Source organism: Callorhinchus milii, unplaced genomic scaffold, assembly GCF_018977255.1.
Source record: "Callorhinchus milii isolate IMCB2004 unplaced genomic scaffold, IMCB_Cmil_1.0 Scaffold3, whole genome shotgun sequence".
In the NCBI taxonomy this organism is placed as follows: domain Eukaryota; kingdom Metazoa; phylum Chordata; class Chondrichthyes; order Chimaeriformes; family Callorhinchidae; genus Callorhinchus; species Callorhinchus milii.
Window position 1 is genome coordinate 30,286,598 of NW_024704744.1, and position 24,131 is coordinate 30,310,728.

General features: G+C 39.6%; 1 protein-coding gene across 4 annotated transcripts in view; it reads right to left on the minus strand.

The window, feature by feature from the left end:
* Positions 1-326: 326 nt before the first annotated feature.
* Positions 327-24,131, minus strand: part of l3mbtl3 (L3MBTL histone methyl-lysine binding protein 3) — an 81,358-nt gene continuing 57,553 nt past the window's right edge. For all 4 annotated transcript variants that reach the window (XM_007899247.2, XM_007899246.2, XM_042333280.1 and 1 more), the window contains exons 19-22: positions 10,894-10,973; positions 9,653-9,816; positions 9,059-9,121; positions 327-1,184 (exon numbers count right to left, since the gene is read on the minus strand). In XM_007899247.2, the coding sequence (XP_007897438.1) occupies positions 1,041-1,184; positions 9,059-9,121; positions 9,653-9,816; positions 10,894-10,973 (451 nt within the window). In that variant the 3' untranslated portion in view covers positions 327-1,040. The remainder of the gene's footprint in view (positions 1,185-9,058; positions 9,122-9,652; positions 9,817-10,893; positions 10,974-24,131) is intronic.

A 24,131-nucleotide genomic window follows, 5' to 3' on the forward strand; every position in this document is an offset into this window, starting at 1 on the left:
CTTTCCATATACATGTTTTCTTGAACAGAATCTGATTTATGTTTCACAGTCTTTTCCAAACAAATATTTGTTCCAATTTTGGTAAAGTTGTACCCAAAACTTTAATTTAACTTTTGACCCTTTGAATATTGAGAGAACCGTTGTGCTTTTTGCAGAATTTTCTAGTTGTACTGCAAACTCTTTTATTGAACACACAATCTCCCTGGTTCAGTGGAAATTCATTAAAGCACTATTGTAAGATGAATGCTTCATGAGTAGAAAATACAGCCTGTCTCTATGACTTTACAGTAACACTATTTAATTGCATCTGTGGTTCACTCAACCTTTTGCTGTGTAAATGCACTCACCAAATAATTGCATCAACAATTTGTAACATAATATTTAATAAACCAGAAACATTCAAATAAAGCAGAGAATTTCAACTGTGTGTTTTTACTGAAGTAATTAAGAAGCAAATTAATACTTCAGGTATTAAATTAAAAATGTACACAATCAAATAGTTAAATAAGTCCAATGATGCTGGCTTTTCAATATATATTTCCATGTATAAATTTCACTCTCCTGGACAATGAAATTTGCCCTTCTTGGATACTGCTGCGACATGGGAACATTGTATACACAATATCATAAAACAAATCATTCCATTACAAATGAAGGAAGGGAAATCAAACAATGAGAACAATCAAGACATTTTAGTGTCCATTAGATCAAGCGTCCAGGTCTTAGAAGAACCTCCTTAGCAACATTTAAATATACAATTTGAAGTTCAATCACAGAAAGTCCACGTCAGCTTTCGCTGGGAAGTTTTTGCATAATCAAGTCCTGAGGAAATGGATGAAAGATGAGCCCATAGCTTGGTACTGCTGGAAGCTGAAGTTCTCCAAGCGCATCCGTCAAGTCAACAGTAAATATTCCAGTAGTTTTGACCTATAGCCTTATAGAGTTCCATTTTCAATAGATAGTTCTTGTGCTTTGAATTAGAGATGAGCCTCAACATACAAACAGGTGTCTACAGGCACAGTGCTGTAGTTTCAGTCTTTTCAAAGCTCATTCTGTCCATTCTCCTCTGCCGTCTTAAACATGAGGATGGAATTGTAGATTTTCAGAGCTGGTCCCAATTTAATGCTCATTATTTTCACAATGTCCGTTTGTGTCAGTAGTAGAAATGCTTCTCCATCAATTTGCTAAAGAAAAATAAGAGTTGAAATATATATGTTCAATCTGGATCCAGAGCATAAAGGAGTAATGCCAATAGTAATTATTCTTTCTTTCTGAGCTTAATCATACAAGATACCAATGCAGTGACACTACCCACTGACTAATGGATCACATTATTAAACTGTAAAAGCATTTTATTCACTGACAATTTTCTTTAAAATTTAAAATTATAGCCTGTAATTTGCAATCATTTATGAGAACATAATTCCGACCCTGTAATTTCACTCCTTCTGTGTTACAGGTACACTGTAATGTTACGTGTCTAAGATTGCACAACCATGACTCCTTGTAAGAAACTACCTTTCATTGTATGCGTCATTCACTTACTCTATAATAATAATCCTTGCATTTGATATATTAATAATAATTCTTTTAGAAAAGTCTTAAACAATTAAATTTGTTTTTAATTTTTCTTCAAAAGAATTAATCTGAAGCCTAAATTTGGGGCCTCAGATCTTCTAATAAGGTTACAATAATTGACCCAAGATTTGGTTTAGAGAACTATTTAGCTAAATCAGAACAGTTTGTTTGTATTCAATTGTACAGATAAGTGGTGCAAATCCAATGTTAATGACACAAACAGTTGTGAACAGTTAGTTAAGAGCAAGAAATTATTCATACAACTTAAACTGCTGTATTAACCAGGTCACTGTCAATAAAGTGCTACATTAAACTTTAGAATGATTGCATTTGTTGTCTGCACATTAGTCCAGTCAAACTTGGACTTGGTGCCCTGAGCTCCAACATTCACCTGGGTCATAAAAGCATAAGAATTGTGAATTAATAATAATAATAATCCTTGTGTTTGATATAATGCCTTATCACGTCTTCGAGACGTCTCAAAACGCTTCACAGAATATACTGCAAAGTGTAGTGACCATGTGTTTTGTCGGCGAAAGCCAATTGCACACAGCGACGCCCCATAAACTGTCATGGTTTGAGCAGCCACATTATTATTTTAAACTCATTTCTCTCTACTTTTATTTGCGATTTAAAAATCCGTGAATTCGATTTTGTACGCAAAGGACAGAAATATACAGAAATACTTGTTAACTCTTTCTCTCCCACCATCATCTGCCTCCCACCACCAACACACAGACACACAGAAACAAACAGACAGAAACACACACAATCATAGACACAGACAGACACACACATACACACAATTGTTTGACAAATATTTTTGCAAAGTAAATAAACTTTACCCAGAGCAATGCACTTCTAATGTAGATATTAAGCTGTCTATTTTGGTGGACTGACTTGACATCTAGTTTTAAAGAGCTAAGAAAGTCTAAGAGGTGAAATGGTACTTTAAATATTACAGGCACTTGGCCAATTTGGCCCCAGAATAATGTGAATAATGAAACAACATGCTATGCTATTAAATGACCACAATTATCAACACAATAAGTTTCCAGTTTTGGTTGGGTTACCAAAGTTTAAGGAGTGGTGAAGCAGAGATGTAGTGACGTTGACAGAGAAGAGGGGATTTCTGAGACAAAAAATGGTCACCATAGAGTCCGGGACATAGTTTCAGATCTCCACAAAATGTGGCATACTGGCCAGACGTCTATATTTTGACAAAATTAACTGAAATTCATTGATATGTTATGTCAGACAAGGTCCCTGATTCTGATTGTCATTTATATGACTAACTACTGAGTGCACACGTCTAGAAATACAGTGAACTCCTGATATATCATCAATCCAAGAGAAAAGATCTCAGTGACTCTATATCCAGGCTGACTGTATGCTTGAGTCGTCCGGGGCCACTAGGGGTGATGTGGCAAGGAGGATCCATCCACACAACCACACACTGCGCCTGCGCAGAGCGAAAAGCTGTCAGTGCGACAGAGCAGCCCTCTCCCCCAGCACTGTCAGTTTATTTATTACAACTTGTTTAAGTTAAGTACAGTACAGTAACATAAGCAGTTGTTAGTCGATTGGCGGATCGCTTTTCCAAGGGTAATATTCCCTTCAAAAAATAATAATAATTTGGTCACTCACTGCCACAGCAGCACAATTGGATACTGAATAGTGATACTGATAAATAACATCTCCAGCCTAATGAAAATCTCCAGATAGATAATAATACTTGCATTTGATATAGTGAGTTATCACGTCTTCAAGATGTCTCAAACGCTTCATATACTGTAAACTTAATTCACTGTATATTTTGTGGGAGAAACGCGGCAGCGAATTGCACACAGTAGTGTCCCACAAACAGTCGTGAATTGAGTGACCGGATTATTAATTATTATTATTTGCTTTTGGAAAGGATTATTACCCCAGGAAAAGTGATCCGCCAATTGACTAACAATCGGGTTCCAACTTACTGCTAGGTAAACAGAGGCATGTGGAGTAAGCAAAACCTGCCCAACATTTCGCCCTGCCGGGAATCAAACCTAGGTCCTCTTGCATGCGAGGCGAGTGCTCTAACCATGAAGCTACAGGACTCCAGATAAAGCATTACAGGCACACTAAGTCTGAAATATGATAGATGAACTGGATTTTTAGTGATTTAGTGAGAGCAATGCCCATCCTAGAATTACATGCATGAACAGGATGTGCCCATGAAGCAATACAGGAAGCGCTTTGAGATGTCTAGAAGATGTAAAAAGCACTATATCAAATGCAAGGATTATTATTTATCATTATTATTACATGAAACACTAGGAGAAGGCAGGGAAGCTGACATTTATTTATTAACTCATAATAATTAGGCTAGCACAGCTGTAATGAGAGTAGAATAAAAGAAGAATTTGTAAGAGCTTAGAAAACAGGATGTTGCAGTTCAGTGAATCCTTGGTGTAGAGCGATGGATGTGGTATTACATTGGCTTTAGATTGCTGCTTGCTTTATGGGTGACAGCTGTTTGATTAGAAATTGTTTTCTTTCAACAATTGTGTCTATTTATACAGCTGTAACTGGGGAAACAGGGCCTTCTGTACCTTGGAGACTATGTTCATTATACTAGTGTGCATCAGTGACTGACATCAATAGGATACTGAAAAATAACATATCTCCAGCCTAATGAAAATCTCCAGATAGATAAGGCATTAGGGGCACACTATGTCTGAATTATGATACATAATATTTAGATTTTTAATCTGATTACAGTAAATTCTCTGGTTTCAATTATTGCAGCAAATGCATTTATAAATGTGTACATTACATTTTAAGTACACTACTGTATTACAAAAATAATTAGGAAGCAATTCTCTACGCACAATTGTGCTGCTGCGTTGACCTGCATTTACTCCATTTCATAGTAAATCCTGTGAAGCACTTTGAAATGACCTCCCGATGTGATAAGGCTCTATACCAAATGCAAGGATGATGGTTATTATTATTAAGATCATGCCTGAAGGGAGTGAAGGTTCAGGAATCCAGAGGCCACAAGAGACAGAAGAAACAGCGTTTGGTGCAACAAACTTGCCCCTTTATAATTGATCTTAACCACACCTTACTCTACTCACTATATCCTTCTATTCCCTTTCTCCCCAGTTGTCTTGAGACTATTTACATTACTAGTAATTTAATCAACATCTATTATCATCCCCCACACAAAATTGACCATTCACTTCATGGCTATTTTTATTTTGATTAATCGGGAGTCTGACACAGGCGGAAACCCATGACCATACTTAAGAGTATCCAAGTTTTATAGTGTATATTTTATATATGATTTTTGAGGGGCCTATTTGGATATATGCAATGGTGAGGTTCATAGAGGAAGGTCTTGAGACGGACTTTGAAAGAGGCAAGGGAAGAGGCGAGGCCAAGGATCTCTGGGATGGCATTTCAGAAAGTGGGGGCAGATAGGCTGAAACCCTGACTACAGATGGTGGCGAGACCAGGCAGGTTGGTAGGGTTTAAGAAGATTGGCATCTGCCAAGATCGGCAATCAGAACATCATCTCTACAACGACATTACCATTCAAGCTATGTCGTGCCAGCTCTGCTGCATGGACTCTCACATTTGTCACAATGTGAGGTAAAATAATTGTGTGAAAATAATCCTAAAAAATATTGTGAATACTCTCGTATAAATTTTAAAAATGTGTGGAGTGGAATTAAGCGAGTATCTGAGGCTGATATTCTGCTGTCATTCAGAAGCAGTTTAGACTTTACACCTACAGTGTACAATGTATTCAGAATGGCCTGTCAAGTGTCAAACCTCACTACTGGATAATAATAATAATAACCTGTGTTGGTGCCTGTCATAACTCAATTACCTCTTACCTAGCATAAAGCAACATCTTTTTTGAGGGTGAACTATAAAGACTTGATAAATATAGCATTTAACAACCTGTATCCATTTCTTATTGAGGCAGATTATACACACTGTAAAATGAAGCTGATTGTTCACACTGCAAGATGAAGCTGATTACATTGATAGGTTGCTTGCCAAAGTATTTGACAGACAACAACACAAATTAGCTGCAATGCATCATGTAAATTAGACAAGGCCACGATTAATTATTAACTACCTCATCTTCATGTTGGTAATTATCACATTTATATGCAAATTACAAAGATCATTTGCACTTTAAATTTGTGTCCCTAATTTTAGATGCAATGAGTTTTATGGTTTTGCGTTTGCACAATAGCTGGTGTCTGTAATAGCTTCTGTACAGAAGGAAAACCGACTACGTATTTCCAATCCTCCCCATTTAGTATGAATGCATACTTTCCTTTGTGTTCATGTCAAACCAATCCAAAATGTAATGGAACCTTGCAAATTAGCTATGTACTACATTTTGAACAATCGCTCAGAGACAAAAGGAGTGATTCTCTGCTTCTGGATAAATTTACCAATATTGCTGGACAGCAAATTATTCACAGCCTGTCAGTAAATATGGACTGAGCAATTTGTGCTACAGTTGTAAAAGACAGTAAAATTAGAGGACAATAATTCTCCCCCCAACAAGGTCTGAACAATGAGATGCGTCACACTGGAATAATGCCCCTCTTTTTAACTCGCGTACACTCATGGAAATAATTGAGTCTCACATTTTAATTTTAGATAGCACTGCAATAGCTTCGAAGTTTAGAGGCAATTTCAGAAGAGATACCGGGAAGTATTTTTGTTTTGAGTATGTTTATCAGCCAGGTGTCTGATACACACTGAAACCACACAACTTGCCATTTCGAAAATCAACTGGCAAGTTTCCTGCGGCTTATCTAGGAAGAATCACCTGAACCATTAGGGTTTTACTTTTCATGTTTATCAGAGGGATTAAGACAGATAGTAGTTTTCTCCCAATCTGCTTCTCCAACTTCTGTTGATGAACCCCGTTGACTGGTCTGTCATCAGCAATGCTTGGAGCACTATATACCTGGCCGGCTCAGGAAATGGACTAATGAGACTTCCCCAGAAGCTCTGACTTGATTCCAATATTCCATTGCCAGGCTTGGAGACAGTTTATTCCCTGAGATCCCGCTTACCTCTATATAAAGGGCAATTAATGACTGAAATGAGTCACCAGGAAATATGGTTGAGGCCAGTACATCGAACTCATTTAAGCAATTACTTGATACTGAAAATGAATAGATGGTAGAATGGTTATTCTGGAAGAATGAGATGAAATGGGCTAAAGACTCTTCAATCCTCTCTTGTGCCTTAAAATTTGAAAATTCTTAAATACGATTTCAATTTTAAAGCTGTTTTATCAAGGCTCTCAGAACAAGGGAATATATATATTATATATAGAGCTTACATTTGAAAATTCCCCTGAAAATTATGAAGATTGAATTCCATTTCCTTTATGAGTCCCAGGATTATTGTTTATCTCCAGGACTCACAACAGTCAAAACAATAAATATAAAAAATTGCTAAATCTGTCATTCACTATTTTGGGAAAGAATTAGTTTTGCAAATTTTCATAAGCCTCTACACAAAACAATAAGTATGTAAATTCACTGAATACAACACATTTTCCTGCAGGCAGAAGCAACTTGCTCCAGCAATGATGTGTCATACTAAAGAACCATAGAAAGTTACGGCACAGAAGACCATCAGGTGATACATTTTAGAGCTATTTTTACTTGTGAATGCATTTATTATATAATAAATGTAAAATTGTTGTTGTGTTGATCTTTACAAATGTTTTCATAAATCCCATTGCGAGGCCACACAGATGCACTATACCATTCACTAAAAGTTATTATATTGACTGAAATCGAAGAGTAATTGCCTTCATATCACACTGGAATTTTAATACTCGGTACTTAATCCAAAATAGCATGCAATACAATATGAAGGTGATACAAAAATAATTAACCTATATAGGGCATCTATTGTTAAAACGTGTTCAAATGCTTCACAGGTAATTGCTCTCAAGCGTAGGTAAAATGTGCACAGCTAATGTGTGCACGGCAAGGTACCACAAACTAAATGATCCATTTATCTGATGGGTTGGTAGGGGCACTGGAAAGAAATCTGCTCTGTTTGAATAATGTCACGGGATTTTTAACACCCACTTGAACTGGAAGACAGAACTTTAACATCTGACCTGAATGAATTTGGAGTATAAAATATGATACTCATAAACTGGATACTTGCAACTCTATTTCTGTATGAAGTTAACATGTAAATCTAAAGGTGGCTGAGCACGTAGACAAAGCTGTGAAGAAAGCTGATGAGACCCTATATTTTATAGAATAATCCTTGCATTTGATATAGCGCTTTTCACGTCTTCTAGACATTTCAAAGCGCTTCACAGAATATACTGTAACGTGAATTGACTGTATATTTTGTGGGTGAAACACAGTAGCCAATTGTGCACAGCAGTGTCCCACAAAGAGTCGTAATTTTTTATTGTTTTTTTTTGAAGGATTATTATCCCTGGAAAAGCGATCCGCCAATTGACTAACAAGTGGGCTCCTACTTATTACTAGGTTAAACAGAGGCATGTGGTATAAGGAAACTTGCCCAACATTTTGTCCTGCCAGGAATAGAACCAAGGTCTCTCGCTTGCAAGGTGAGTGGTTAAGAGTATTGAGTATTGTGGTAGCTAAATGGGACTCACAATTTTGAAATTAAAATTGTTGTCTTTGGAACACCAAAAGCTGGTAAAACCAGACCTGTGCATTGGTATCTAGCCTATTCATTGGATGTTTTACTTTTCTTGGTTGAAAAAAGGTCTAAAAACAGCATGGCAGCTGAAATAATAAACCAAGATCACTTTCTGGCCACTTTTCACACTTTGCTGGATTTCAGAATACAAACTTAGCCATATTCAAGCCCTGCACACTAAATGGCAAAATGAATTTAATGCATAATGCAAATTCAAATCCAATATTGCAAATCTCCAGTGGATTATTCATGCAACAGGAACTATAAAAAAGTACCAATCATTATCAAAATAGTAGTGTCCCATTGAATTTATATTCATGACTTTCCAAAGTAATACACCAATGTCCTGCAGATAGAACTTGCAGCTTGTTATAGCTTTCATTTTATATATATATACATATATATATATATAAAATAATCCTTGCATTTGATATAGAGCCCTATCACGTCTTCTGGATGTCTCAAACCGCTTCACAGAATATATTGAAAAGTGCAGTGTATTTTGTGGGTGAAACTCGGCAGCTAATTGCACACAGCAGTGTCCCACAAATAGTCGTGGATTAACTGACCAAATTATTTTTTAACATTTTTTTGAAGGGGTTATTACCCCTGGAAAAGCAATCTGCCAATCAACTAACAATTGGATTCCTACTTACTGCAGGTAAATAGAGGTGTGTGGAGTAAGGAGACGTACCTAATATTTTGCTCTGCCGGGAATTTTAAAATCATCACCTATTCCACTTTTACATTTTGAACTTACCTCCTCCCTAAATGCTTTGGCTTGTTCTTCACAACCAGGCAAACTCAGTATAAATTCAGAGACCTGCAAATGATATCAGAACTGTATTACTTTCACAATAAATAATTAAAACCTGCAAAACTGATAATAACCAGTAAATTGAAAAGTATGGCTCCCATCCAAATAGCATCCACACAGGACATTATTAATTTGCATTATAATAATCCTTGCATTTGGTATACTGCATTTCTTGTCATGAGGATGTCTAAAACATTTCAAATGCCCTCCTCGCTGGCCTCTATAGTTCCACCATACATAAAATACAATTATCTCAGAACTCCACCGACCGATACTAATCTGCACAAAACTCTAGACCCCATCACACCAGTCCTTGCCAGGCTGCACTGGCTCCCAATTACTGAACTGATCAACTTCAAGATCCTCTCACTCATTTTTAAATCCCTTCATGCACCTCCCTACCTTTCCGACTTGCTCACCCCCCCACTGCCTCCGATCGGCCGGCAGTGGAGCGTTCATGAATGACGAGGAGGCAGAGAGAGCCCTGGTCACAGATGGAGAGAATATTATTTGTGACTTTGGTTGTTTGGTACATACCTCATTAATAGTCCATTTTACTACTTTCCTGGCGGTGATTCCAGCAACCCCAGGAAGAAGTTTGCTGTGCTGCTCCCAACAGAGAGGCAGGCTTGGCACAGGAGACACCGAGGACAGAAACACTGACTGGTGCAGAGCCTGCTGTAAACTGAAATCCTCATTTTCTGTGGACAACACATATTGTGTTGGAAGGTTGAACAAGGAAAGATTATATTCAATAACTATTAACAGACTGTCAGAGCATTTCAAGGTCACCATAAACACAAAGACTTCTAGATCTCCCCGTGTAGTGCAAGCTATGTAAACTTCTCTGAAACGTGTCTTCAAACCCAAGAAAATTTGTTTTATTTCAAAAATAAATGTTGAAATGTTGGCAGTCTTTAATTATCCTGAATTATAACACTCATTTATGTAATATAAGTGTTTTGGGAGTAACTGCACCAGCTTGTCAAAAAATGTACTAATGAACATAAGAGATTAAACCTTTGTCACATGTATAAAAATTGTTTCAAAAATAGAAACCAAGAGTTGCACTTATTAAAAATCAGATAGATGTTCAATATCCAGCTTTTTGGATGACCTATAACTCCATACACTAAACATAGGAACAGAAGTAGGCCAAGCAGCCCATTTTCTTACATCATGGATGATCTCTAACTCAGTACCATGTGTCTACCTTTTCTCCATACCCTCTCATACTCTTGTTCGCCAGGTATTTTTATCTACTTGCCTCTTAAACATTCCCACCAACTCTGCAATAGGTCCTTTGTGAAAGTGAATTGCAGTCTCTCATCTCAAGGGAATGAGTTGGAAGGACTCCAGGATAGACTTCTAGAGAATAGCGCCAGAATGGCTGAAAACCCCCTTTGCTTTACAGGGGAGTAGACAGTGGGGGGATATGTAGAAGGCGCAGTGTTTGTTGATTGTGCAGGAAACAATCATCTTTTCTCCCTTTCACAGACACCGGGGACATTTGGCCTGAACACTGGCAATGATTTTGAAGAAAGGCTTTGCGATAACCAGGACAGACCTCAAAAGAATGTATTTAACTGAACCACGAAATAGATCTTCTTTTACTGAGAAATGTTCTTCAGAGCTGCCTTTGGTGTAGCTTGAGATCTTCCAATGCGGCTAAAACCCCATTGAGAATATTTATTTAGGGAAGTATTGTACAATAATTTTGATTTTTCACATTTTGTCTGATTCAATGATACTCATGAGAATTCTATAAACTCCATTACCTTTGCTTTCATCTTGCCAGGTGGTCTTATTCTCTATTTCCACCTCCTTTACCCTGGGATGTTTCAGTGGCCGTCCAGCTCTAGAAGAGAACAGAGGAAAGTTTTAAGTAGTAATGGATTGATGTAGCCAATTCCTTTAGCACCACAACTTAATGATCAAAAACAAACACGAGTTTAGCCAACAACTTTGGAAATACAGTGTAAATCCATAATAATGTGCTTCATTATAACGTTGGTTCATTTATAACGTGAATGGATTGTGGACGCTCTTCACTGTGCTCGTGTGCAGCTGGCTGGCTTGTTTCCCGTGTGCCAGCTGGTTACCATGCTGTCAACGTCACTTCTGGAGTGCCATCTATGTGACAGCACCAGGAGGTGACATCGGATGCGACTTGATGACCCAGAATTTGGGCATTTCTTTAGCACAGAAGCCAGTCACCTACTGGGGGGTGGGTTTTATGGACCCAACCAAGGCATTCGAACAAAGCTCCAATGTATTGTTTTCAGATTTCCAGATTTATATTGTAATTAGTCACTTGTGGGATTAAGTCTGGAATGTCTGCGAGATGGCTTGAAAGTGTCTATGAAGGCCGCATTTCCCTTTTGTGCAACCATGTTTTGTTATTGTACCTGAATTACAATACTCTACAATTTACAGTTTGCGGCATAACTTCCATGAGTCACTAAGATAACATATATGGTAACAAAGCAATAGAATAAGACCACATCAATACTTTAATAATAATTTTGGTATTTTAAAAGCGTGGGTGCATAAAAAAGCTACAGGTGGTTATAAAACATGATTCAGATTTCCACTCATAAAATTGACTAATTCGGTCACTCTGACAGAAATCTAAATAATATGTTACGTTACGGTTCTTCAGGACAAATCCTTGGTTTTCATCGTTCTTTTATTTGACCCGTTGCACCCACACACAGCCCCCACACAACACACACATGCAAAATCACATTCTCACTTTTCTTCTGAAAAGGAACAAAGAAACCATTCACCCATATCAGTTATAAATATCGAATTTCCTCAGTATCAGAGTTTCAACTGGATAAGTAATAGCACACATGGGGTTTTCAGCAGGATGCAACAAATCAATACTGTATCATGCAGAAAACTGATATTTAAACAGTTCAGAAGACAATGACTCTGCTGCTTTCCAGTATACAGTCCTGGTTAACAATTCAGCAATCAATTACAAGCATAAATTGCAGTTTACGACAGACACAAGGCTATCTTGTCATTGTTTTATTTAGGATTAAAATATCAGTCCTTCTCTTGGAGTACTTTGATATACATATATCTTAAAGGACCTCTCCAGGGGACATCATTAACATGTATATTTGTAATCCTAAATCACATTTATACAACATTTCTTATTTGAGTAGTCTCCAATACAAATTAGCATTTTTATTTATCACACAAATTGATCTCCATATGCTGACATGTGCTGGATATTCCTCTTTACTTCCCGGTTTCCCACAACAGGCTGGCACTCAAATGAGATATGCAGTGACAAGTCAGTTCTCAAGTGTTGATAATTAATCTTTAGATCTTGAAACAACTTATTAAACTATTTTGCAGCTTTTGTATTTTTTTAAAAAAATGCAACAGGAGCATTTCAAAGAAAAGTTGAAACATTTTAAATTCAAAATATTACGAGTGAACTTGATCTGTTTTATCAAATGATTAATTTGCAGCTATTTTGACAGTAACTCCAAAACACTTTTAAGTGTGATTGTCGCAAATATGAGGTTTTGTACAGTCTTTACTGCAAAAGGTAACTAACTAGGTTCTGCAAGAGATCCGTCTGCTAAAATGCAATTGTCCCAAAGATCAACATGTTTGCACCTATCAGCTGGGCCATTAGAAAAGTGTGGAAATATTTGCAAAAAAATTGTGGAGCGCTTTGAAAAATTGCAGGAAGTATTTGCTGAATTGCGCAAGGGATTGGGGAGGGTTGGTTGGTGTTATTGAGACGCATTTTGTTGCTAACCTACATTTCATTCTCAGGAATAAGCTCATTCAAGTACGTATTACGGAGCTGTGTCATGTACTCTTGGAAGGCAGGAGCTTTTTTAAATGGTTTGTCTGCTCTAGTCAAACACCGCACAAAGTCCAATATGAATTATTTGCTCTCCATAGATGATGCAATGGCTCCAGAGAAGCAGGTTGTAGGAGCAGGTTGTCTTTGAGATCCACCTACAAAGGAAAAAATAAAAATTGATCTTCATGATGCCTTTGTCGTTAGAAATGTTCTGCTATTTGTTTTTGTTTGCTGTGGTTGTTTTATGTGCTTTTAAAATTCAATCAAAAAGGAGGGATATTAACTTTTGTAATCATGCAATTTTTAAAAATTAAAGTGAAAGCAAATAATGATACATTTTCATTTAATATTATATATATCAAAAGTATTTTACCTTCATTTTTTTCTTCATTGCCACTGCCTTGCGTTCACAATGCTTCCAAGATTTCATGTGTTCATCAATGTGAACAGGGTGCACCCACCCTCTGGAACTCCATCCCGTAATCCCTCCGTTTTGCCCCTTCCTTCGCTATCTTCAAGACCCACCTTAATACCCTCCTCTTCGACCGTGCTTTGATCTCCCTGCTTTCCCCTGCCCTCCCACCTCCCTCACTCCGACCCTCAGCTCAGGTCCGAAACTCTGTCTGTCCATCGTCTTGGGATGTCCTCCCGATTTGAAAAGCGCAATAAAAATGTGTTGTTGTTGTTGGTCAATTGTGTGACAGTGAACGCGGCAAAGCATCTGCCCCCTTCTTCATAAAGGTTATCTGGATAGAGTACAGTTCTATCTGAGGGACGGACGGAAAATGAGACGAGCTGCCCCTTGGTTTCCTCACGGGATTTACAAAAACGTTTGGACATTTTTGTATTGAACAACCTAAAAAGTGAAACAAACCTGATTAAAACTATAGGTACATATTTCCTGAAAATGTAGTTATGTTTAAAATGCTAAATATTTTAATTTGAATAGTACAGCACTTACCAAGAATTTGTCGCAGTACAGTAGTGTGACGCAGCTGTTTTTCCTATCGAGGTTTACTCACTAGCGAAGTTGATTTCCCGCATACTCTGCTTCAGCTATCCCAAAATTCACTGCACCTGCGCGATTGAAGCCACTCCGGCAATAATAGTAGAGTTGAGCAAACAGCGTGAGAGGCCTGGGACCTAGCTCACTGTGTGTAAAGGTTAGTGCCCGAGGGCTATTTGTAGCAGGTTTGTAGCGGAACATGTGGTGAAAGTATGCGCGCAATTTTCTATTGGCACAGCCTATGAGTAACCAGATGGCCAAGAGCTAGAGTGGATCTTACACATGTTTGATTAAAACATAGATTTCAAGGTGTATAATGTTGAATCGCTCAAGCTGTAAAGTGAGCTCTGGTCAGGTTGCACCTGGATTACTGGGTACCATTCTGGCCCCTGTGCCCCTTCCCAGGCCTTGAGGCATTGGAGAGGACAGCAAGGTTTTAAGGAATTGGCTATTAGAAACATTACAGGGCTCGTCAGTCTTGAAAAGAGACAAGGGGAACTGATAGAGATGCATAATATTTAAATGATACTGAGAAAATAAATGTAAAATCATACTTTCAGATACAAAAACGCGGCAGAACTAGAGGACATTGGTTTAGAGAGGCAAAGGACAACTTCTGGTCAGATATCAGGAAGTACTTCTTCATCCAAAGGGTAATTAGTGACTGAAACAGGTTACCAGGAAGCATGATTGAGCACTGGACACTGAACTAATTTAATAAACAGCTTGATGTTGCAATGGGAAAATATAGGATAGATATCTCCGAGACAACAACAACAACAACAACAAGATTACATTTGTATAGCGCCTTTCACGTTGGGAGGACGTCCCAAGGCATTGGACAGAGTACAGCATTTCAGACCCGAGCTGGGGTTGGGGGGGACGGGAAGGGGGGTGGCTGATGGCATGGTTGAAGAGGAGGGTCTTCAGGCGGGACTTGAAGGAGGTTAAGGAGGGGGCGAGGCGGAGTGACTGGGGGATGGAATTCCAGCGGATGGGGGCAGAGTGGCTGAAGGCTCTCCCGCCAATGGTGGGGGGTGGTGGGTTGGGGGACGTGGAGCAGGCCAGAGCCGACTGAGCGGTGGGAACGGGTAGGTTGGTAGGGGGTTAGGAGGTCGCAGAGGTAGGGTGGGGCGAGGCCATGGAGGGCTTTGTAGGTGAGGACCATGATCTTGAACTGGATCCTCTGAAGGATAGAGAGCCAGTGGACTCGAGCGAGAATGGGAGAGATGGGGTCACGGAGTTTGGTGCGGAGAGGACACGGGCTACAGAGTTCTGGATTATCTGCAGCCTGTGGAGGGAGGAGTGGGGAAGGCCGACAAGCCTTTGCATAGACAAGTCTGGAGGTGACGAAGGCATGAACAAGAGTTTCAGCGGCCTGAGGGGTGAGGTAGTGGCGGAGTCGGGCAATGTTATGGAGGTGAGAGAAGGCAGAGCGGGTCATGGCTTGAATGTGGGGGAGAAAAGACAGTTGAGGGTCGAACAAGACACCGAGGTTCCTGACTGGCTGGTGAGTTGCAGTGTGCAACCATGGAGGTTGATGTTGCCAGAGCCTGAGGTGCTGAGGCGCTGGCGGGAGCCAATCAGGAGGGCCTCAGTCTTGTTCACATTCAACTGTAGGAATTTTGCCCTCATCCAGGACTTGATGTCCGACAGACAGTCTGTCAGGACAGTAGTGGTCCTGGAGTTGAGGCTGGAGGCAGAAAGAATAGAGTTGGGTGTCATCCACGTAGAGTTGGGTGTCATGTGGAAGTTGACCCCATGTCTGTGGATGATGTCACGAAGGGGGAGCATGTAGATACTAAAGAGGAGAGGGCCACGGACAGAGCCCTGGGGGACGCCAGATGTGACGGTGTGACGGTTGGAATTGAAACAGGCAAGGGCAGATCCATGAAGATTGAGAAAAACGGAGAGGCGATGTATGAGGATGGAGTGGTCGACAGTGTTGAAGGCGGCAGAGACATCTCTAAGCGCTTCACAGAATATACTGCAAAGTGAATTGACTGTACATTTTATGGGCGAAACGCGGCAGCTAATTGCGCAGACATTTGGCAAGGATTAGATTAAAATGGGCCAAAGAGCCTTCTTCATCCAAATCAATCTTGTGATCTTGTAAACAAGGAACTGGGAAGAAATGATCAAGAATTTGGATTTGACATACAATGGGGCTTTGAAGATCAAAGAGGGTTTTAGAATACAAAATGTGTTAATGAAAGTGTTTCTTAATATCAAAGAAGGATTTTTTAATAAAATGGGTCACAAATCTAACATTGTTCAGTGTAGACTGACTCACAAGTTTGTGAGCTTTGATCATGAAGCACATCACTTCAAAAACTCTATAACTACAGCTCATATTTTGGATTTTCATTTGTAAAATGTATCTAAAACTGTATTTTCCTAGATTACCATATTTATTATCCGCATATTGCTTCTGTCCATCTTCACTGCTGGATACCCTTAAACACAGTGATGTCAAGACACATATGTCAAGACACCCGGCTGACCAAAAAAAGTCTTCACTTAATTCTCCTAACCTGAATGAGACAAATTTTAGTATAATTGGCAAACAACCTATGTTACCTCACGTTTGCTCCTGCCTTCTGAAAGAGAAAGGTGAACTGAGATGGAGATTATGTAGAATATATAAAGTTCTGAAGGCTTAGTTTTTAGTGGAAGATGACACTAATGAATGCCAACTGCTAAATGGGCACACAATTAGTTTAAAAGAAATGAGGGCCTGCTTAGCTGTGCTGGGTATTTTTGGATTTTTTGGATGGCTTTTCGAACTGCAATAATGCGCTGTGTTTTATCACCTGTGGCACATTTGTCACATAAAAAGAAAATGCAATGTGAAATACAACACAGCAAATCAAGGACCTAGTCACTGCAAATGACCCAGTTAACCTATTCCGTTTCATATATAAAAGTGATGAGAAGCATTGTTCCTAGGTGTTGTCTCCAGTGCACAGAGGTGAACCTGTTGCAGGTTTAATCACTGATATTTTGATAAGGGCCACAATTCTAAGCAAATGTCTTCAAGAACTACAACCGCATAAGTCAGGGCGTTACAACCTCTTAATTGTCAACCATTTTTATTGTGCTAGAATGGTCAACTTCCAGGTCATCAGGGTCACCAGGTTGGCAGAGAAAATAAAGGCTCATCTCAAACCTCACTGATGTAATTTGTACTTGGCATATTGGCAATAAATCATTAAGGATCATTATACGTTATTATACATCAGTAATGTTGCTTCAGGTATTTTTCCTAGTAGTAAGTAGGAACACGGTTGTTAGTCAATTGGTGCATCGCTTTCCGGGGGTAATAATCCCTTCAAATAAAATAATAATAATGATAATAATTTGGTCACTTACTCCACGACTGTTTGTGGGACACTGCTGTGCGAAATTAGCTGCTGCGTTTCGCCCACAAAATACAGTCACTACACTTTACAGTATATTCTGGGAAGCGCTTTGAGACGTCTTGAAGATATGATAAGGTACTATATCAAATGCAAGGATCATTATTATTATCAAATCTCTTCCCACATGACAGCTGGCTGACATGTGGAGCGAGGATATCAGCTGCATATATGCATGTGCTATGTATGCAGCCAAAATATAATCAATCCTGCTTTACATAATGGAGTCACATGCTATATTTAAATGTTACTTATTATTTATTGTAGCAGATGGCCATTTCACCTGTAATATTCAAGAATTTAACAGTTTCAGGAAAACACAGATTACAGAATAGACAAAATGATTTCTTTTTTATTTTCTACGAGTACAGTAAACTACTTTTTTCAAACAACATTTGTGGCAGCGACTATCCAGTCCAATACAAAAAATGTCATATTATAGTGTAACAAACTCTCATTAATGGGAAGAATATGCAGACAATTCCTGTGCTAATATATCAATCAACATTATAGATCAGCTCCCCAGAGATTGCTACATTAAAATAATCCAATACGACAAGATTTATTCTTTTCCTTTTTAGCTAAAGGTTCAATTTTTCTATCACTTTAAATACTAAGAACAATATTCTGCTATTTATACAATTTTTCTGTCTTTGTTTTTTTCTCTTTGTTTACAGTAATTATATCCCAATCATTTCCTCCCAGAGTGTTTCTGATCCTTGACAATAAGTTTAATAGTGTAACGCTATCATTTCATCCAGTGGCTTTATTTGCAGACAGGAAGGCAATTAAAGTTTAAATTGCTAGAGTTTCTCAAAAGAGCATCTGTCTGCATAAACTTACCCCCCTGACCAAAGTCATCTTGTTTGTTCCTGACAATGCAGTCGCAGACAATTGCTTGTGCAATTGCTTTACAAATAAATTCCTACTTTCAAGCAAAAGTCAGGATTTTGTGTCTCATGAAAGCTAAATAGGAAGAAAATCAATCCATTCAGCTTTCCAATTTTCTAAGTGTGCCATTAATTCGTACGACAATCATTTTGCAGTCCAGTCTTTGGATATGTGACTGCTTGAATGATTTAGTATTTTTAAAGAAAAACAAAATCCTAATCCACAACATAGTTTAACATCAACAGCCAGAGAATAGGTCACAGGTTCCCCTACCTAATTTTTGGATCAATACACCAGCGGTTAAAAGATATGCTCCCATAAACAGATTGAACAATAATAATCCTTGCATTTGATATAGCGTTTTTCACATCTTCCAGACATCTCAAAGCGCTTCACAGAATAGACTGTAAAGTGAATTGACTGTATATTTGTGGGCGAAATGCCAATTTCGTCCACAAATGCCAATATAGCCAATTGCGCACAGCAGTGTCCCACAAACAGTCGTTTCTGTTTTCTGTTGAGTCTGAGAAATCATGAAACGCTTTGACCGATACAACTGAAACAGTGCAAATGAGGTATCCTTGCTCAAAAGTATTGTAAACCTCCAATTAATCACTGCTTTTTTTAAAAAATACCCCTCAAACTCGGTCTTTAAAACTATACTGAACTCTTTTCTATACTTGGAAAATGTACATATTTATTTTGCTGCCATTTTATTTTTCCCTGCTGATGGTACCCAGGAAACGCTGCTGCAGAGTGACTGTTTGGGTCAAGTATTTGATCTCTTCCAAACTGCTCCCAACAGTATAACTGAATGATTTTCCCCTAGATCAAGACTCCAAGGCCAACTGTGAGGAAGTATAAGGAGAGAAGAGGATAGAGTTTTTTGCAATGATGCACAAGCACTTCTCTGTCTCAATATTTAGAAACTCCAACAAGAGGAGAAGCATTGCTCAACCTGGTTATCGACAATGATCCTGAGCAGGTTGGGGATTTAAATGTGGGAAGCACCTTGGGAATAGTGACCATAAATTGATGATAGAGAAGTAGATAGCCAAGACAAGGACCAAAATCAGAAGTACAGTGTAGGTTTACTAAGATGACTATGACTGGTAGGTTACTGCTCTCAGGACTGAATAGGTTAGGCCTTTTTTCTCTAGAGAAGAGACGTTTAGGTGGGAGTTTAATAGAAGCATTTAAAATTATAAAATAGTTCGACAAGGTTAGCAGAAAAAGGCTGTTCCACTTGCTGGGGAGTCCATAACCAGGGGACACAAGTATAAAAATTCTCTACAGAATCTGAAAGAGAATTTAGGAGGAACTACTTTACGCAGAGGGTAAGAATGTGGAATTCGCTGCTTGAAGCGGTGCTTGAAGCAGATAGTATAGATGCATTTAAGAGGAAGCTAGATATACACATTAGGGAGAAAGGAATAGAGAGGTATGGGAGGGTGTAAGCGTTGGTTGGTGAAGATATATAGTATAAACAGTGGAATGGACTAGCCTGTTTTGTTGCTGTACAGTCTATGCAGCTTAGAACAACAACAGCTTTTCGCTTAGAACAACAAGTTGCATTTATATAGTGCCTTTCACATTGGGAGAATGTCCCAAGGCTCTATACAAATATCAAGAGATGTCAAGATGTCCTGCCGAAATCAGCTCAGACTGGGGTATTGGGCTTTGTACCCAGAAGAATAGAATATAAAAAGGAGGGGATGTTACATTTAAATTTATACAAAATCTTGGTTAGACCACATTTGGAATATTGTGTCCAGTTCTGGTCTCCACGATATAAGAAGGATATAGCAATGATGTAAACAGTACAGTGTAGGTTTACCAGGTGATACCAGGGCTCGTAGTTTAATGCTACAAGGAAAGACTGGATAGATTAGGCCTTTTATCACTGAAGTGTCCAAACCAGATTGAGTGTTCCACATATGGACGTCACCTATACATGGAAATTTCTCTGTGTCCGGGATACAATGTGCACTCTCACCCGGCTTACCTATTTCTGGAGAGTATTAGACATGGGCTGGCGAGAGCCAAGGTTTGTGTTTTAATTGTTTATGCTGTGGCTCGAAGCACCAAAACAAATCTTTCAAGATTACGATCCAAGCTCTCAGAACTTTGGTTTGGATTTGCTTAGATCATAACACTGGGCTTAATCTACTTTAAATCAAACAATAAGCATTTTCTTTCCGTTTATCATATTTTGTCCTCTGAACACAAATTTACCCTTGGAATAACGATCTGGATGGCTAATCTGCTCCATTCAATGCACTTTCTGTCCAAAGTGTTAAGATGCTCCATTTGGTAAGTTTTGCAAATGTGTCCCTGTGCACTTATAAATAATCATAATTCAATTTTAAGTTAAAAAACATGCCATTATAATTCAATTATAGTTTTAAAATTGCATTACACTTATATAAGCGCACAGGGAGTGATTCACTATAATCTTACTGAACAGAGCTGAATAGATTGGGCTTTGGTAAACCGAGCAGCGAGGGCCGAAGATTTCGGTCGACAAAAAGCGGGCGAGGGAAGCTCTTTTTCATGATGGGAGCACTTACTAAGGCACTGAAATATAATGATTGCTCGCTCCCAGTCTCTGTATGCTCGTTTTGGCTGCTGCCCTGACCCGAGCCGCTCCCCCTGGAAATGCTCCTCCTCCTATCCTCCTCTATCCGCGACTCCCACTCTGGCCTTCTCTCCCACCGCTCTCCTCACCTTCTCTCTCTCCTGGAACCCACCATTACCTCCCTCTGCTCCAGTCTGGGCATACTCTGCCAGGGCCATCGTGATACCCAGAGTTAGTTGTCCCAGAGCAGCCACCCCAACTGTCCCATCGCTCACTCTCTCCGCAGTAATGCTTCTGAAAGGCGTACACTCCTTCCCCCTCCCTCATCCAACTCCCTTTCCACCTCTCGCCACTCCTCAAACTCCACAGTCGTCTCTCGACCTCAAATTCTCTCCATATCACTCTCTCCTCCACAACACCCCCACCAGCAAACACATCCACATTTCCTTACAAATATCCGCTCCCTCTCCAATAAAGCCCTCACTATCCACGACCTCATTCTGGATAGGCACATGGATATTCTTGGGCTTTACCGCCACCCAAAAACCACCTGGCTCCTTCCTCTTCGATAAGTCCGCTCTCTTCTCCTCCCTGTCCCTCTGCTCAGAAGTCCTGCTCATAATGGGTAACTTCAACCTCCACTTTAACTCCCCTTGCATCACCTCCTCAGATTTCACTGCCCCCCGTTCCTCCCTAAACCTCACCCTCCACATCACTCACTGACCAACAACCATGGCCACTCCCTCAACCTCGTCATCACACATGGCCTTGACTTTTCCAACCTGTGCATCACGGACAAGGCCTTCTCAGACCACTTCCTCATCTCCTTCTCCTCTCGCATCCCTCTCTCCTCCATCAAGCCCCCAACCATACTTTTCCACCCATGGAAAAGGCTCCCCCCCACCCCCCCAAGACCCTCACAAAGGCCCTCTCATCCTCAGACCTCCAATCCCTCTGGCCTTCCACCCGCAGTGACCCTAAAGCAGCGTCAAGCTGCTCTATGATCGCCTCTCTTCCACCTTCAACTCCCTCGTCCACCTGAAATCCAGGACAGTTTTCAAACCCACCTGCTCCCCCGGGACAACAGCAATTATTGCAAACAGCAATTATAATCTTTGCATTTGATATAGCGCTTTTCACGTCGGGAGGACGTCCCAAAGCGCTTCACAGAAAACACTGTAAAGTGAATTGACTGTATATTTGTGGCCGAACGCGGCAGCCAATTGCAATGTCCAACAAACAGTCGTAGATTGAAAATGACCAATTTATTATTGTTTTTGGTTTCGGAGGGAATATTATTAGGCGTGTGGAGTAAGGAAACTTGCCCAAGGTTTCGCCCTCTGCCTGGAATTGAACTCAGGTCTCTCACTTGCAAAGCGAGTGCTCTAACCACTGAGCTACAGGACTCCACAGGAATCTAACTGAGGTTTTCAAATTTGCTCCTGCAGGAGGATTAGGTTCTTTAAACATTTAGGGAGCCTAATGCCTAGGTTAGTTGCAGCAGTTGAACAAAAGGTCCTAAGTGATGATAACATGGGAAATTCTCCAACTGAAGTGACACGTGGTCAGTAATGTTGATGCTCAGCGGGATGGGAGAGCTACCTTGGTTTTGCAGCATTTTGCAATAATTGATGGTACACCAGGTCAGCACTGCAGTTTAAACTTGTGCTCCTTGAAAAAAATCCAGCCACGTAGCATCGCAAGCCTTCAAAGTAGAGGCTTTTTTTAGGTACCAATTAACGTGCAATCACTCGTTATCAGAACTCATTTTCCATCAAATCAAACCTCTCAAGACAAATCAAATGGATGCGATGGGAATCAATGCAGCACACTTGATTCTCACATCTTTACTGCAGAAAGAGATGGGGGAAACAACTATTTTCAGAAAATTCATGAAGATGAAAGTATGTATTCTGTAAATGTTGTTTTAGAAAAGCTATTCTCCAGGAATGATTCTAGGGGCAACCAAGGGCATTGAGATTGTATATATGTAGGAGTGCTTAGAGATCTATTCTCAGGGTTGAAGTCCTCCAGTTCTTCAATCACAGCTTAAATGTAACCCTCTGAGCGTCACAAGTAACTTATCTCGTTTCAGCTCAACTAGCCTGTCAGCACCACAGACAAAATAACTTGCTTGACAACAGTTTTTGCTACGTTTGACACTGGAAAATCCTGTCAAATGTTGACCTGGTTGCAAAGCAAAACGACTCAGAATGGTTGGAACCATACTTGAATTTTGAGGTAGCTGGCAACAAATGATTACTTTCTCTATTAAGAAATTTTGAAACAATTATAACAATGATAGCACTGAGTGTTGAGAGAAGCATTAAGAGACTAAGGGCAACCAAGCAATGATTGTGCACAACAACTGGCAGCAGAGAAGACAACTTGTTAAATCAAGCGGACAATGTAAATCTATATTATATACATATTATATAATAATAATAATAATAATAATCCTTGCATTTGATATAGCGCTTTTCATATCGGGAGGACATCCCAAAGCGCTTCACAGAACACACTGTAAAGTGAATTGACTGTATATTTGTGGGCGAACGCGGCAGCCAATTGCGCACAGCAATGTCCCACAAACAGTCGTAGATTGAAAATGACCAATTTAATTATTGTTTTTAGTTTTTTTGGAGGGATTATTATTAGGCGTGTGGAGTAAGGAAACTTGCCCAAGGTTTCGCCCTGCCTGGAATTGAACTCGGGTCTCTCGCTTGCAAAGCGAGTGCTCTAACCACTGAGCTACAGGACTCAGTGGTTAGAGCACTCTAACATATAGACATACATGCATGCCGCACTGCCGTGTTCACCCACAAAACACAGAATTACACTGCCCTGTTCACCCACAAAAATTGGAGGTGCTTACAATATTTGTCAGTTGGAGAGCAAGGGTGTAGCAGTCATTGCAGAACGATGTAAATTGAGGAGAAACTGCAGATCCAGTAGTTCAAGTCCTCCAGTTGTGCAACCACAGAGGCTCAAGATCCTATATTGTGTGATAGATCTCCAGGAATACATTATGAGTTACCTGGCCATAACTAACCAGTGCATGAACAGGTTCAGGATCACCAACGAGATTGGAACTGAAGAGTTTAAGCTGCTCCAGAGTCCCATTGAAAATGTAAAGCCAGTGGCAGAGAAGGTCATAGATTGCTTCAACTTTAATGCCACTAAGATTGTCCAGGCACAAACATGGGACGTTTTTTTTTCAGAATCAGAAGCAATTTTGCACTCCACAGCTTATTCTCAGACTTTCAAGTTCAATGGAATCAACTGGC